The sequence below is a fragment of the Acomys minous genome (assembly GCF_964271855.1).
Source record: "Acomys minous genome assembly, chromosome: 11".
Classification (NCBI taxonomy): Eukaryota; Metazoa; Chordata; class Mammalia; order Rodentia; family Muridae; genus Acomys; species Acomys minous.
In genome coordinates this window covers 62,006,253-62,023,888 of record NC_140492.1, presented here as the reverse complement: position 1 = coordinate 62,023,888, position 17,636 = coordinate 62,006,253, and the positions used below count along the sequence as shown (strand labels likewise).

The following is a 17,636-nucleotide window of genomic DNA, read 5'->3' as shown; positions in this document are numbered from 1 at the left end:
ACACACACACATACACGGTTCTGTTTGACATGGACGGAACAGTTCTATTTCAAGATGCTTGTCTAAGAACAGCCAGTGAGGTCAGCACAGGACGGAGGGAAGCTCACCTGTCTGAGATCATACACTGTGAGCGCTACGGAGATGACAGACATGAGGATGATGGCGAGAGCGTACTCCTTGTAATCCTCACTGAACCACAGACAGACGCTGAAGAGTTGAAAGATGTAAAATGGATTTAGAACCTGTTAGCAGATGTAAACACAAGAAGACGAGAATGGCATTTGGGCTTCACACACGGCTGTTCGTTGTTTTCAGCGGCAGCACTGTGCCGGAAGTCACCTCACACAATATGCTGTTCTTCTTGGTGTTGTATTTAATCAGCAGTTTCCATGTCCCGGACAACATGCTGAGCTACACCACCTAAATCTTTCCATTTCTTTCCCACAATTACCTCATTAACCGGAAGTCATTACTTTATCTCTACGATGAAGATAAGGACAGCGGGCCTCAGATCTTGAGAGATTTGCTCAAGGTCATGCAGCTGTGACTGTCATGGGGCCAAAATCTAACCCCTTAAAGTGTTCTGCCCCCCTGAGCACTTACTTTAATCACTGCTGCACTTAGAAGTCTACACAGCTGTGCTTTGCACGGGACTGCGTTAAGCATCGGAACAATGGGTGAAGAGCAGATTTTGTCATCTCCCATTGACCCTTCCCAGACTTCAGAGAGGTGACATACTCAGGTTTACAGAATCAAACTACTTTGTCTGTTGTTCCCACTATGCCAGAACAGCTGCCCGGATACCACGCCACTGAAGAACTTTCCATCAATGGATGAATGCAAGACTGCATTCTTCCCTATGCGGCGAGCTAAGCTGCCATGGCAAGCTGTAACTGCACATCTAGTTCGCTGGGAGGGGACAGACATTAGACATCAACACCAACAGTTATAGTTGTCATCCTGCTATATGAGAATAAGTTGTGCCCTTTAAAAAAAAAATGTTGCGCCTTTCCTCAAATTCAGTGTAGTTGCTAAGAGGAACAGGAATCCTGGCTTCTGGCTAAGCAGGAAGCTCCGAGACCCTTTCTCAACTAATGTGCTTTGCCTTCTGTCATCCTCAAACGTGTTTAGAAATATTGAGAAGTATCTTGAATTTAGCAAGCCTTTTAAAGCCAAAGATAAACGGAGATGGACTATCAGAAATACACAGAGGACTGCTGTATGGTTTAAAAAATAATAAAGCCAACAATAAAAGCACCAGAGGACATTTTTATCTTCGTAAATGATGGCCAAGCCCTTCCTTTGCTCTGACACGTACATTGAGACCAGTAGACCGTAGAAGGGCTGGCCAAATATGGTTTTCTCCCCCATGGTTTTGAATGTTGAGGTAACTGGACATGTTGTCTAAAAAAATGGTTCCCTTTCCTAAAATAAATGTGACTTTAGTTTCACAGAATGGAAATGGGCTTAAGCAGCATAGTATGTTTTATAAAGGGGGGAGACCCCAGCATTCACCCGAGTCATCACATAAGAAGTGGACGCCTGAGTGTCACAGCGTGCATTGTAGTGTGCGGCGCGCACAGACAGCGTGAAACAGAAGAGCACGTGGCGTGTCCAGGGCAGCATGGCTTGCATTCTCTTAAAGCAGCTTATAAATGACAGCCACTTATTAACAGGAAGCATCCCCAACTGGCCAGACCAATAGGGTCATCATTTTCTACCCAGTGTCCAGGCAAAGTACTGGAGAAATTACCTCCTTGATGAGCAGTTTCCAAATAGGTGTGACTTCAACGTCAATAGCATTAGGCCCGCATATTAACCTCCTGCAGGGAGAGACCGCGGATTGATTACTTGGTCACGGCAGTGGAAGAAAACGTATCTCCTGCATGTTTGGAGAAAAGGGCTACTCCACATTCCTCCTCTCATTTCTGGGAACAATCGAAGTGTCTCTTGGTACATAGCACACCCATACCTCTCAAAGTAACTGAAGAGTGGGAGGAGTCCCGGGAGCAAAACCAGTAAACAGGATCATGTTGCTTCTGTCGAACTACACTCCCTGAGTCTAAATATTTCCCTCAGTGGTACTTTCGGTATCTAAAATTACCTACTCCAATGCTCCCTCGAAGACTTTCAGAACTCGCATGTTCCCAACTCTCTGTCTCCCCACTATGGTTCCAAGGAAATGGAATGGGGAGATCTTGAAAGTGGAACATTTTTAGTGACAGGGAAATACAGCACCTATTGTTTCTGTTCATACTCAGAAGTTCTTTGAGGCTGAATATGTGTCTTAATGTGAGCAGAAAAGTCCTTGATTCTCAGAGAAAGCTCAGCATACAGAATTGTACATCCCATTCACGGAAAAATCCCAGAATTGCGTTGCTTTGATTATGCAGAGACACGACACTTTATGAATTTTTTCTTGTGAATTCTAACCATTCTCTGTGCCTTCCATTTAGGCTCCCAGATTAAAACAGCTTTGCAAATGTATAGGCTATGGTCGTCCATTTTTATGTAAACACAGATAATTCGGAAAATCTCATGAAAGACAAGACTTGCTTTAGAAGGTAAGAGCATACTGGGATGCTGCAGTTCTTACAGGAACTCAGGTATACTGACGCTGCAATGCACTGAGATTCTGCAGTTCTTACAAGCATGCAGGTAATACCGATGCGGCAATGCACTGCACATTTACCAAGCTCCAGAAATGTGTCTCTACTCCTCTACTCTTCCCCCTTTGAGATTGTGTGTGTGTGTGTGTGTGTCCATCTTTGTGACCTTGTTATAGCTATAAAATCTCTCTGAGCCTCACACTGCACATCTCTTCTGTTGGCTTTGGATCACACCTGATCACCCCTGACCCCTTCAAGTTGCTCTGCAGATAAGTGAGTCATTCAAGGGACACACTAAGTAAATCATTGCAGCCCTCTCTGATGTTGGCAAATTAACACTGCATACGGGGCTATCTGGCTAGCCAGTCACACCCTTTTTGAGCTGGAGACACAACGCATGTAGTACCTGATCTCTTGTTCTTCGGGTGTCAGACCTAATCCAAATTTCTGATGGATCTTTGCAGAACTGAGCCAGTCTTCCAGGGAGCTAAAACAGTCAGAATAATCCAGTAGCAGCAATGTTTTCAATACGATGCTTTTCTTCTTTGTGGACACTTGCCCAAGCAACTTACCCAATTTTTTGAAACTGTCCTTCCAAATTATTCCAAACATATCTTATCTTCTGTACTTTTATGTATCTCACCTACAAAAAGAAAGAAATGTGTTTCAAGAGTCTCAGGTTTGAAGATCAGAGCACACACAGCAACTCAAGCCAAGGTGACACTTATGGAAGAGGCAAAAATGAAGCCAGACTTGCTTCTTAAAATTGTATCTTTTCCTAAATTTCCACCCTATTCGCCTCAGTCAGCATATTTCACCATACTGATAAATATGTGAATAAATAAAACCCAGTCTCCACAGCTCACTACATTACAAACTAATGAAGAAAAAACATATTACAAAATAAAATTATGTTTCATAGCCCAATATGTACGTCAAATAAATAAAAATATAGTGATGTAAAAACATTGCCTTAAAATACTGCAGACATATAGAGAAGGCGGGTGGCTGGAGGCACCTCGGGGATGATAATATCAGAACCATGATGTTTAAGGATGGGAAGGATTTTGCTCAGCTGAAGAATGAAGTGAGGAAGTCAAAAGGAAGAGACAAGAGAATGGGCCTGTTGGACTGCAGAATGGTGGGGAAGGCTGGGGAGATAAAGAGGGCTACATTATGAGCAGCCCAGATGCTAGAACGAAGTGTGGGTATCCTTGTCTCACAAAGAGGGGGCTGCAGAGCAGGCTGCAGAAAAGGCGATGAGGAAGAGCAGACAGCAGCAGGAGAGAGAAGAGGTTGTCGCCCGCAAAGCGAACTCCAGCAAGCAGGGCTCTGAGGGTATCGGCCGAGGACGGAGAAAGAGATCCTTGCTTATGACACCTGTTCTTTCTTACTCTTGATTCCCTTAAGCGTTTTTTATGCGATACAATCTCCAAGAACTGGCGACCTCAGCAAGCGCAAAGAGAAGCAGTGGGGCTCTCCGTCTGCTGTGGAGCAACGGAGATAACCTCGGGGTACTTATTAGAATCATCTAGAGAGCTCTAAAGAATATTGCTGTTTCCATTCTGTGGCCAAGACCGAACAAATTTTATTTGTCCAGTGTCCTTTGGACATAAATATTTCTAAATTTCCCCAGGTAATTCCAAGGTGCAGTTAAAATTGAGGAACACTGTCCAAGGCTTCCTGATTTGGCTGCTCTTCTGTTTGTGACCTTGAGAACTTCAACTAACTTTCCCTGTGCCTCAGTTTCCCTAGAAATAAATTAAAGCAGTTGACCAGATTTCACCTAAGGTCCATTCAGCTCTTTTATGTACATTATGCATTTATGAGTTTCATAATCAGGCATCAGGTAAATTTTCAGTCTGGGGATAGCCTCTAACTGGTACGTAATCAAAGTATTCAACACATTTTTGTTAAATAAATGACTGCTTTGTAAAAGCACATGTCAATTACAAAATACAGTTTAAATTTCTAAGCTCCAAAGCCTTACTGAATCATAATTCTAGTCAGTATGCCTCTCTCTCTCTCTCTCTGTCTCTCTCTCTGTCTCTCTCTCTCTGTCTCTGTCTCTCTCCCTCTGTCTCTCTCTCTGTCTCTCTCTCTCTCTCTTTCTGTCTCTCTCTCTGTGTCTCTCTCTCTCTCTGTCTGTCTGTCTGTCTGTCTGTCTGTCTCTCTCTCTCTCTCTCTCTCTCTCTCTCTGTGTGTGTGTGTGTGTGTGTGTGTGTGTGTGTGTGTGTGTGTGTGTAAGCCAAGCAAAAGTGCTAAATGTTATAATTTGTTTTTAAAAATCCCAATAAGGTTTGTTACAAAAGAAATTATTTGAAAACATGTCTATTTCCAATTGATTTTCAGTATGAAATTGGAGTGAATTGCCACTGGGGAAAAATCCTTCCTTCCTAAGCTGTCAGACAATGAGGAAAGAACATTTGAGAGTAACCAACCCTGGGGCTTGTTAGCCAACACAGGCCAGGCTGGGACCTCCAGTTCCTTCCTTTACAACTTAAGTTCCTTTTGAGCATCCCTGTGCTCTGCAAACTGAGCCAGCAGGCACAGCTGCAGTCCCTAAGACTTTGCGCTGGTCACACAGTATCTTCACCTTTCCTCATCTTCCTGAAGTAGGTATCAGTATCACCTTTGCTTTGCTCCTGACCCTCGTTTTCATGATGTCACTCGAGGGCTAAAATCTTGCCTTCAGCAGTTCAGGCTCCATAGTTCTCTCTCACAGCGCGTATGATTCGAGCCAGCCTCAGAATAAAACTTCTGGACACTCCCTGACTTTAGGATTTAGGATGCACAAAGTGAGGGTTGACTACCCTGTTCATTCCACATATTTGACAATCTGTGTTAGAGACGTTTTATGGGACAAACTGTGGGTAGAGAGAGAGGCTTCCATACTGAGTTCACATACAACCATAGACCAAGAAACATAAAACACAATAGACCCAAATATCCTCAAGCCAAGCCTGCCTCAAGAAAGAATGACAAGGTTACTGCTAAGTTTGACCTCAGGCCATAAAATGGAATGGTCCACTATCTTTTGACAATTTCTGGGGCTATTACTGTGTTGAGAGGCACAAGTCCATGATGGGCATTTGAAGTGACTTTAAGACTGCCCCCACCAGGAAACATCTCTGCCTGAACCATGTCTCCTTCATCGTCATCAAGATTTCTAAAAGATGGCAAAGGACAGTGAGCACAGCATTTGCAGGTGAGTTTACCTATTTGCCATTTTCTAGAACTTCACTCCAAGGGGAAGCTAGGACTTGGAGCATCTGCTGTGGGTGGCTTTCATGTTTCTGCTCAGGAGTCAGAATAGTTAGCCCCTCGCCTTTTTGCTCTTCACTGCTTCGTAACATATAAGAACATCTTCCTTTTTGCACGCAATCCTACAACACAGTCTCTAGGGTCTCCTCTTCATCGATGTTTGAAAACCCTGCCTCAGGTTTTTGAAGAACACTGTACATGACTTCGCCTTGAGATTCTCTTCTCATGGCCATCAATATCACCATGGCTGCCCCTGACACTCTTGATTCTGATAAAGATTCCAACTTGATTATGAACACCCAACTGTTCTAGTTCACAATCTAGTTCACCTTACTATTCAACTCTATGTATGAGATTCCTAACAGCCCCAACACAAAGGCAGAAAAGGGAAGATGAGTTTTGCTGTACTGACGAGGGACTTAAGAGTCAGGAAGACAGTAGCCAGCAAGCTCCCTATATGCTAAAGGGATAAGCAACATTGAGACAGGATGTCAAACCTTTCCATTTTAGGACCTCTGTCCTTAGGCTTTATTTGGAAATTTCCTCATTTACCTTGCTGACTATTAAAGGTGCTAAAATTTTCCTGGAAGGAAAACCCTGAAGCTACATCCAAGGCTGACCTGGGCAGCCCCATTCTCAGCTGAAGGAGCCACCTCACAGATGAGGCATTGCTCCCTGAGGGAGACTGGCAGCTTCTGTATGATTATGTTGGCAGTTCAAGGCAGCTGGGTGATGACAGTTGACAATAGAGAACTGCTCAGCAGCTATCTTCATTTTAAAGCCCGATCTTATTTTCAAAAGCTAATTTAAACAGCTATCTGCACGTGTATAGCCGTAAAAAAGAAAGCATTCTGGCTCACAAGAATATATCTTCAATAAATGTTAACTAGTCAGAACCCAAGATGTTGGGTGTAGCCCAAACCCATTTGGACAGCAGAGTTCAAACTGAGGTCCTTCGCAGAAATAAGCAAATCCCTTAGGATATCCCGCAGGGTTTGCCTTCACTGTAAGACTGGCCTTACATTATAAAATAGGAATGATGCTTTAACAGTTACATGAGCCGAGTATGTCCTGCAGAAGACATGGGTAATGTTTCTGGGACCAACATGACTATCTATAACTCCAATTGCAAGAGACTTAATAATTCCCACTTTTATACTCCATTGGCACACATCGGGCGCATGTACATACATGCAAGCAAACACTCATACACATGAAATAAATGATTTTTTAAAAATTCTTTGGCATCTCTGAGACTGTAAGGTCACTTACCTTTAGATCTGGCTTTCGTATGGCTCGGTTTATGATATATTCCTCATCTGTAATGAGAGGGTGGTCAGGGGTCAGACCAGACGTGCTGCTCAGTGCTGACAGGGAGATCCACATTACCTTTTTCCAAGAATATGTTTTGAATTCATCCTGAGGAATAGACATCAAAACCCCCAGGAAGTTAAGAGATGGCCATCAAACTAAAATTCATCCTGAAAAACATCATTTCATATAATGTTGGAGTTATGAAGCTAATGAACATTCTAGACAAATATATATACCATATATGATTTTTTTAATTATACATACATATCACTGAAAGGTGGCATATAATGTCTTTGGATCTTGAGAGACAAAGATTTGTGAGCATTTCCTAAGGAAATCTAGACAGAAACACGAGCCACTAAAACAAAGACCAAAATAAAGAGAGCAAAGGCACACTCTCAGACAAGGGCGAGCTTTCTCTATGACCTTACAGTCTAGTGGGCATTGTCACGGGGAAGGACTATATGTCCCTCTAAATATGAGGAAATCTACCGAATGGACTCACCCCCACGTTTCCAGGCTTAACTCAAAATCCACCTTTCCCTGAACTGTTGGAGAAAACAAAACAGAACAATTTTCTAAACTACTGTCGCAGTGATGCTGGAAGGCTCCCAATCCTCTTCTTTCTTCTAGATCACCCTGAAGTAAGAAACAAGGTTTACTGACTGTAAGCTGGCGCTTGGCGTTACGTGGAGAGCTGCTTGACGAGAGCACGGTGCAGATGTGAAGAACACGTGACTGCGTGCGTCAAGTGTGCGAGTACGTCAAATGTGCGCGGAGGCAACTGCCCAGATTGAGATATTTGAGGGATGAGGAATTGAAGAGGAGCCCCCCCGACAGCATGGGCCCCAGCTGCAGTGACTCCCCTTTGAGGTTGACTGGTGTATCCCTCACAGAACGAAACGTGGTGAGCAGACACCACATTGCTCCCTGGGAGACCGGTGTGATTCTAACAGCAACTCCTCTCTGCAGGATCAATACACACCCATTTGAATGCCTGATAAGCCTCATGGGGCTGAGAACGATGAGGAGGAAAGTGAGGTTCAGAGAGTTAAAGACTGGGAAAGTAGGTGAGAGCTGCAATCTATCCTCAGCACCGCAAACGCACTTGCCTCGGAGATGCCTGACTTAACCGAGTTTATGAAAGAGGTAGCAAGGAGAAGGTGCAGTAATTGTAGCTGGGTCTCGTCCGCTGGTTATACTGAAGTGAAAACCCTCTGAGTTCCCGTTCTTGGTATTTCCTCTCCTCAGCAGTCACTCACAGACCTCTGCGACTCTAGTTCTGGCGAGAGCAACAGCTTCTGGCTTCCACAAGCACTATGCATACATTTGCTTTACAGGTATACAGACACACAAAACACCCATACCATTTACAAGCAAAACCCAAAATGGCAAAAACAAACAACAACAACAACAACAACAACAAACCCCAATGAAATTGGATATTGCTCCATGTAAGGGGAGAGATAACAAAATCAAACCTAGTTCACACATAGTAATAGTCAAAGCCTAAGACTGACTGAAGATGGCTGAATAACTAAACATTTGAGCTAATGGGCATATTCTAGGTATTTTACAGTAAACATTTAGCTCTCTAGAAGCCACCGTAACATAGTTTAATATTACATAGTTTGGTCTTTGACTTCATCAGTCTTCACTATAAGACACAAAGACACTATAGACACAAAGCATGAACCCAAACAACCCAAGCTAGCCCTCATCTCCCATCAAAAAAGCTTCTCTTCACTGCAGACAGAAGCCAACATGGTTCAAAACACAGAGTGCAACTGCCTGTGAAGTGCCCAACCCCAACAGATACAACATCTACAGCACAACTCCCACACCTAAGGCTCAAGAAACATCGTGGAAGAAGGGGCGGAAAGATTGTAAAAGCCAGAGGACCAGGACATCTACTGCCAGGTGTGACTTCCGTGTAGGGCAGGGGAACTGCACGTCCGAAGTCTTAACAATAGACCTGGCTACACAAGAGCTGAACAGTGAGGACGACACCAGTTGGCATCCCAACATGGATGGGAGAAATCTCACGGGCCCCCACTTCTAGATGGAGAGCTACAGGCAATCAAGAACTTCTGGGGGAGGGAGAATTACTCTTCCAGGTATGAGCCCCCTAATTAGTTATCTAATACCAAGTGATCAATCTAATACATACATATGTATGTATGTATGTATGTATCAGCAACACTGAATAGACTCAGTAGGTTGTATTTACATATTTATGTGTGTATATTTATATATACATATAAAAACTAAAGAAGGAATATTAGTGAGGAGGTAGGGTCGTGGGGAATGAATCTGAGAGGAGTTGAGGGTAAGAGTGAGATAGGTGACCAAAATACATTATATGAAATTTTCAAATAATTAATAAAAAGACATTACATTAAAAAGAACTGTGTTTCTGTGCTAGGGAGATGGCTCGGCTACACTCATAACCAAAAAAAAAAGCACTGTGTTTCTAATAACAGTTATTAAAACACTTAGCATTTATTGCATTCAAGCACATTATGTTGCATTTTGCATTATTTCCTTTAATGCTTAAACCCCTGAGAGAAAGTTTCTCTGCCCTCCCCTCCCTGGATGAAGGAGTGAAGGCACAGTTGGTTTAGAACCAGGACTTGATCCCTCTGCTTCCCTCCTCTAGCATCCACTCTCACCCTCTGGAGCTCTGCCCTTTACTAAATGCACAACTTAACTGAATTGCTATGCTGTATCCAGTTTAATGGTGATTGCCAAAGAGCAAAGTTTCCCCCTTTTAAAAAAATAGGTGGGAGTGAGGCTTGCAGCTAAAAGCACTCACTGGTTTTGCAGAGAACCCAGGTTCAGTTCCCACCACTCATACAGTGCCTCGTAGCTGCCTGTAGCCCCAGCTCTCTGCAGAGTGATTAGACCAAACTAATTGTGTAGAATGGTATTTCTCAACTTGGGGGTCACCTAAGGCCACCAGAAACCCAGATATTTACATTACAATTCATAGCAGTAGCAAAATTGCAGTTATGAAGTCGCAACAAAAATAACGTAGTGGTTGGGGGTCACCACAGCATGAGGAACTGCATTAAAGGGTCACAGCATCAGGAAGGGTGAGAGCCACTAATCCAGGTTTGAACTTTAGGCAGATCAGTGTCGTCAAACAGGTTTACATCTTTGCCACAAATTAATTAACCAGATCCATCCCTGAATCTAAAAGAGCAGATTTACAAACCATGGAAGAGCGACTTTCAGAAGTGGAAAGTACACAGAGGACTTACGTTTGACCTGAGCGGACAAATAGAGAAACAGTATTTTTTTTTTTTAATTCCTGTAACCTTGTCCTTTTGAACCTGGAAATACCAGTTTAACTTTGGTAGCTCAATGAAGCTCTCATACTCCAATCTTTTCTTAAAACAACTTCAACTCTTGGAATTTAAAAGCAGTATAATGATCCTCAAGTTTAGGCCAGTCCTATGTCTTGTGTTGGGTCCCCATACACAAAATAGACTCCTGAACTTGCCTTAGGGGCAAAAGTAATCCATTCCAAAGCTCCAAAGAGACACTAGAAAGTGAGGACTTCTCTAGTTGAGTTCCCTACAGTGCTGAAATAGTGACCCCCACCTATACGGATGGCTCAGACACATTCATCTTGTCTTACCAGTGTTACTGCGCTGAGATGGTGATGTCCAGAATATTGGCTTTCGTGACAAAAATATGGAGAAAGTCCTGTGTAGTGGAGAAATCACAGACTAGCCAGTGTCTCTGTTCTGCTAGGACATATTGACCAAAAATGGAGGAGGAGCCATAAAGCAACCAACTTATATGACAAAGGTCCATGTGAAAAAAAGAGGAGAGAGGGACAGGGGTGGGGCAAAGGGTGAGGGGAAGATAGGAAAGGAAATCCAGAAGATCTTTGGAGTTTATGTAGGAATTTCTGCTTGCTTGTTGCTTTCTAAGCAAACAGTGAGTCGTGGGTAAGATGGTTAATTCTCTGCAACCTCTGGAGCTGAGGTGGTTAGGGTTAATCCTTGTCCCTGAAGTGCCTGCTGCCCTTAGTCTCCTCCCCTAGCATTTCATACACATAGTAGTTCCTTTAGTCTACACAGGGAGTAGGCACCTGCTAGGGCCTCCCTTTCCTGGAGAGTCAGTGGAGAAGGGTTTAGTATCTTCATGTTATGGAATATATCTCACACACACACACACACACACACACAGAGAGAGAGAGAGAGAGAGAGAGAGAGAGAGAGAGAGAGAGAGAGAGAGAGAGAGAGAGAGAGAGAGAGAGAGAGACCAAATTCACACATTGAAACCCTAACTTCCAATGTAATTAAAGATGGCGCCTTGAGAAGGTGACTAAGGTCAATAGAAGTCACAGATGACACACTACTCCCATAGGAATCGTGTCGTATGTGATAAGGGAGAGAAACCAGAGGTATATGAAAACAAAACAAAGGCTATGTCACAAGGTGAGCCTGTGAGCCAGGAAGAAGAGCCTCACCAGAAACCAGCCCTGCTGGAGACACTTCCCATGCTATTAAATTACTATGTTGATGGCCCTGTGCTCCAAAGAATAAGGCCCCCTAGCTGCTTGTCAACATGTAGTTGTTCCTCAGAGGCCAGTTCAATTTCAGGCTGGATGTCAAATGAAATGGGTACAGGGTGTCAGGAGAGAGAGTGTGCACTCAAGGGAGCTGTAATGCTCTGCCTTCTTGTGCAGCGTTTCACTTTAGTATCTTGAATCAAAATGCTAGTAGAAACCATGATTATTTATGATCGATCCCACTCCATTTATTTAATTTAATAAAAATAAATACTGGGCACCTGTCATGGCCATATGCCACAGGTACTATAAAGGATAAAAAGGAAGGCCTGACCACTGTCTTCATAAAGCTTGTAATCCAACAAAAGGAATGACTCGATAAAGAACATGGCGTCATCCGAGAGATGGAAAAAAAGCCCATGGCTCAGAGAGGCTCAGGGTCAAGTTCTTTGCCCACATGGGGGGGGGGTCTCTACCTGAATCACTCTCCATGTGCCCACCCCCATTAGCCACAAGCTGCTTTTGACTCACAGCTTCAGACCTCAGAAAAACCCTTCCTGGGTTTGACTTGGTTAAGTCTCTATTGTGTAATCCTGCTATGACCAGAAACCTTTCATAGTTAACCTTCTCAGTAGTTCCATATTTCTTCGGGTAATCAGATGAACTCCGTGCGTCGTGTCTTCGATTGTCAATATATACTCCCCCACCCACCCAAATACCTGCCCATGAGTTAGGCCTGTGGCTCACATCAGCCAGCATCGCAGAGTTTATGCAGGAAAGGAAACGGAGGGAAGGGCTGCTGGTGCCTCGTGCCTGAGGTGCAGATGACAATAACCTTTTTTTCTGGGGTTGTCGTGACAATTAGAGGAACCATAGTGAAATTCTACATAAGCTGGAAAGTGAATGGTACATTAGTACAATGAAGATTTAAAAACCAGTGTAACCATCAGAAATGAGAACAGACAATGACCTGGCAGCCCTCAGAGGAAGGATAGCAGACTACCAAGAAGAGACTCGATACCCTATGAGCACATACAGAGGAAGGAGGTCCCCCTCAGTCACAGTCATAGGGGAGGGGAGTAAGGGGGGAAATGGGAGGGAGGGAGGAATGGGAGGCTACAAGGGAGGGGATAACCATTAAGATGTAATATGAATAAATGAATAAACTTTTTTTTTTAAAAAAAAACAGACAATGAAAAAAAGATGGTGGGTCCCAGAGCGGAGAGTGAAGCCATGAAGACATTACAGAGAACGTGATACAGGTTTGAAGGATGAGGGTGTTTCAGTAAGGGAGATGGAATACCCGCTTCCTGTCCTCTATAAAGGGGTGGGGGTTCTCACTAGAATCCCCTTAGTAAGGACAGGATTCCCATCTCTTTTGGTCACAGCCTAGGTCTGATACCTGGTTGGTGTTTGGCAGACACTCTGAGTGAGCAAATGAAAGGACGAGCAAACAAATGAGTGAGTCGGTTATAAGCGAAACTTGGTGTGTGACAGCAGAGACAACATGCTGTGCTGCTGCAGGAAGTGTGGCCCCTGAGAGACCAGGTGAACAGGGACAAGGGACAACGAGGGGACAGGGGATCGGTGAGCACAAACACTACCACTTAAAGACATCCCTGCTGGACCTGTAGCCTTCCAGGTGGTGGCGTTCGTATGGCTACCTTGCAGCATTTCTGAGCTTGTCACTAAAGCCCCTAGCCGTGCCACCCTTTGTTGGCACATCAAATTGAAGTGCCTTGATTTAGGCCTCCTATCTAAATACCACAAAGCCCTATCCTCTGCAGGTGAGGGGGTTTTGATGATATGTGCCATACAATGACAATAAAGGGAAAGTGTGTCTGTAATTATAACAAAGATATGGAAATCAGCAGGAGCATTTAATTCAGAGCATCGATGAATGTAAATCATGCTATTTGCATAGAAATGAAGCAACATTACAGAAATGGGTTAAAATTCACAAATAGATGAATGATGAATCAAATGCATTTTAAAATTTATGAAATAAGAGTGTAATTACACTCGTCTCTTGGAGGGAAAAAAAAGATAAAAATCTCATACTTAGTCCTGCTTAATAAGAAAAAGCACTGAAAATAAGCTGAATACTGAGGATTTCCAGCAAGCGCATGACAGCCTTTTATGTAGAGAAGTGACTGGTTAATCAGTATCTATGATAATAAACTGTAATCTTGCCAGCTTGAGATTGATGATAAATAGCGAGCACTGATTTTTTTAATAAGAGGAAGAACAGATACACAATACAGTCTTGGGTAGGAGTCATTCTGGTCTCCTGACGGGAACTTGCTAGGTTCTGGCTAGTGCAAAATAATTCAAGCAAAATCTTTGAAGTTGTCGTTTTAATGCAATAACCTAGCAGTAGACTTTTTAAACTATGGATGCTGCAAGCATATTTTTCTCCAAGTCTCAGATAGTTAGAACGCTGGAAATAATTGAGTTCTTGTCTAATTACATAAAGGCCAATTTAGAAGCTCATTTATTTGGAGAGTCTCTGGCATAGCGAATCCATTTTAAATGACACATAAGAGCAGGTAATTAAAAATTAAAGTTGAAATCAAGATGGAAAAGGCAAGATTGGAGGGAGTTAAGGCTTCTCTGATTAGTTCTGGAGGGGGAGGGGGAGGGGCTTGATAGATTCTCCTGAGTAAAGGAAAGGGAAGAGACTCCCTCCATGATGGGTATAGCTTCCAGAGCGGCCAGTGAAGTGATGTGTCTCTCCAGGGGATGTCTATTTGCAAACACAACTACAAACAAACAGACACACACACACACACACACAAAAAGAACAAAGCTGGAAGAGACCACCTGGCTAGGGGAAGAAAAATCTCTAGATTCCTAACCTCAGAGCACATCCTCTTGCACAGACATGCTAGGGCTGCTGAGAGTGAAGAAAACACATCATTCAAGCACTCAGGTGTGCCTTGAAAATAGCACACACTCTTGCATAGAACGCTTTTAGAGGTTTGGGAACAATACACACATATACATAGGTAGACACACACACACATACACATATACAATACGCATATATACATACTCGCACACACAGAGATACATACAAACACACACATGTCACAACACACACACACACACACACACACACACACACACACACACACACATCCCACGAGCCTTTAATGATCTAGTTCAGTTTGTAAGTGGTTTTCACATACATAACCAATCACCTCATGTCAACTCAAGAAAGACTACATACTTGACTAGTCACTAGTTCGGTTTTATAGATGGAGTAATCAAAGTTCTGAAAGCTTTGAAACTTAAGGTGCTGGGACTAGAAGTCTGGCTTTCGACAGCAAATCCCACAGGGTCCCATCTGCCTCTGCACTGGCCCCTTTTTTTCGGCTTTGCTCCTTAGTGCTCTTCTTCTTCTTCTTCTTCTCCTTCTTCTTCTTCTTCTTCTTCTTCTTCTTCTTCTTCTTCTTCTTCTTCTTCTTCTTTGTTTTCTTTTAACCTGCTTCCCCCCTCCATCTTCTTCATTTTCCTACTTCCCTTTTCCATTTCCTTGCCCATTTCTTCTTACTCCCATTGGTGCCTTGGGTCTTCCAGCAGCATGGGGTGGGGTGCGGATGGCCAGCCAAGAGTCCTCAGAGCTGTAGTCTGAGAGGCAGAGGGCTCAGTGACTGCTGACCTTCTGCTTCTTTGGCAGCAAGAACACTGCCATCTGGGAACCAGTTTGGTGTAGGGTCGAGCTGAATTCTTTTCATGCTGCAGGATCAGAGCTTCATGGATTCTTCATTCCCATGGAATAGTGTCCTAATAAAAGGATCCTGAGCTGGGCATGTAACACGGTGGTAAGAATGCTGCCTGACCACATGCAAAGCACCAAGGCTATAAAAAAGGACCATAAAAAAGGAGCCCCAAATGGTATTCTTTCATGAATAATTAGGTCTCCACTCAGTGGCCCAGAAAACACACCTGCCTTGGTAAGACACTGAAGCTGCATGTGGAAAGTCCACTTGTAACAGTTGGCTGAATATGGAGTTTTGTTTCCCTCTCCATACTCTATAAACATCTGTGGCTGAGCCATAGGTTATATCCTGATTTCTATTCCTCTCCCAAAGAACAAGTGAGTTAGTTGATAGAAGGAAGTTCTGACTATTTATAGAATTTTTTCACACTATTTAGTTTAACATCACCAAAGGGTCTAACATCACCTGAGACCTCACTGAGGACACAATTTCTTTGGGCCCCAAACCAAGTCCAATAGATTAGTAAACTTGAGGGGTTGAGGGCTGGGGCCTACAACCTATTTCCAAAGGACCCTGGGTCATTCTGGTGCCAGTTGACATTGGAACACCAGTGACATAAGGGCAGTGTGGTGGGAGCAGGCCTAGATGAAAGTCTAGAACACATGGGACCTTGTTCTGTCTCCCCTTTTTGAGCTGAGGTAAATTTTACCATATTGCCAAGGCTTTACATTCTCACCCATCAAATGCCCAATGGTAAGTGCCTGGCACTTTTCCCTCCAGAGCATTCTACAAGTCTTCATAATGTGAGCCTTGAGGTAAAGCTCTAGTAAAAGACCAAGGAGTCATTCCTCCTGCATAACACTCTCTGGATTTCTTCATCTAGAAGTTTATTCTCCAGAATACCTAATTAAATATGGTCGAAGCCCTCCTTAGTCATCAGAAAAATGCAAATCAAAAGGACACTGAGATTCCATCTTACACCCATCAGAATGGCTAAGATCAATAATTCAACTGACACCTCATGCTGGCGAGGGTGTGGAGAAAGAGGAACACTCCTGCATTGCTGGTGGGAATGCAAACTAGTACAACCACTTTGGAAAGCTTTCTCAGAAAAATGGGAATAGGGCTTCCTCAAGACCCAGCTATTCCACTCCTTGGAATATACCCAGAGGATGCACTACCACACAACAGGGACATATGCTCAACCATGTTCATAGCTGCCTTATTCCTAATAGCCAGAACTTGAAAACAACCTACGTGTCCCTCAATAGAAGAATGGATAAAGAAACTGTGGTACATTTACATTATGGAATACTACTCAGCTATTAAAAACAAGGAATTTCCAAAATTTGTGGACAAATGGATTGAACTAGAAATTGTCATAATGAGTGAGTTCACACAGAAGCAAAAAGAGCTAAATGGTATATACTCACTTATATCGACACACTAGTCCAAAGTGTACGTCCCCATGAAAAACTGTACCTACCAGGATAGTGGGTAAGAGGGGAGGTCATCCTATTGAGACTTTAGGTGTGAGAAGCTTGGGAGAAAGAGGAAATAGAAGGATCCAGCGGGTCCTGGAAAACTACAGGCGAGTCTGGGTCCTGGGGTCCTCCGCCAACTATGGCAACAGCCAAGGAAAAAATAGGCAGTAAACCTCGAACCCCTACCCAGACTAGCCGATGGACAGGACATTCTCCACTGGTGAGTGGAGATGGAGATCTAACTTTCACACAAACTCTGGTGCCCCATATTTGAACATGTCCCTTGGATGGAGATGCCTGGTGGCACTCAGAGGAAAGATAATAGGTCACCAAGGAGAGACTTGATACCCTATGAGCATATACAGGGGAAGGAGGTCCCCCTCAGACAAAGACATAGGGGAGGGGAGGGGAGTAGGGGGGAAGTGGGAGGAAGGGAGGAATGGGAGGATACATGGGATGGGCTAACAACTGAGATGTAATATGAATAAATTAATTTAATAAATACATAAATAAATACATAAATAAATATGGTCGAAGCTGTGAGCTAGTCTCTAAGTGACCACTCACGTGATGGTTCATATATCATGCAGTGATTTGAAGAGACCAGGATCCAGCTAAAGGAGGGACTGGTTCCTGTGGCACAGGCCAACAAAGATGAAGCTGATTGGACTCTTGGGTTAATAAAACAAGCTTTGTTAGGTAACAGGTTTCGCTG

At 43.5% G+C, this 17,636-nt stretch overlaps 1 protein-coding gene across 3 annotated transcripts in view; it reads right to left on the bottom strand.

The window, feature by feature from the left end:
* Positions 1–17,636, bottom strand: part of ATP13A4 (ATPase 13A4) — a 125,727-nt gene that overhangs the window by 63,795 nt on the left and 44,296 nt on the right. For 2 of the 3 annotated variants that reach the window (XM_084802634.1, XM_084802632.1), the window contains exons 4-8: positions 7,146–7,292; positions 3,182–3,252; positions 3,016–3,096; positions 1,754–1,823; positions 108–242 (exon numbers count right to left, since the gene is read on the bottom strand). In XM_084802634.1, the coding sequence (XP_084658760.1) occupies positions 108–242; positions 1,754–1,823; positions 3,016–3,096; positions 3,182–3,252; positions 7,146–7,292 (504 nt within the window). Of the gene's footprint in view, positions 1–107; positions 243–1,753; positions 1,824–3,015; positions 3,097–3,181; positions 3,253–7,145; positions 7,293–17,636 lie in introns of those variants that run through there. The other variant, XM_084802633.1, reaches the window with a different exon arrangement.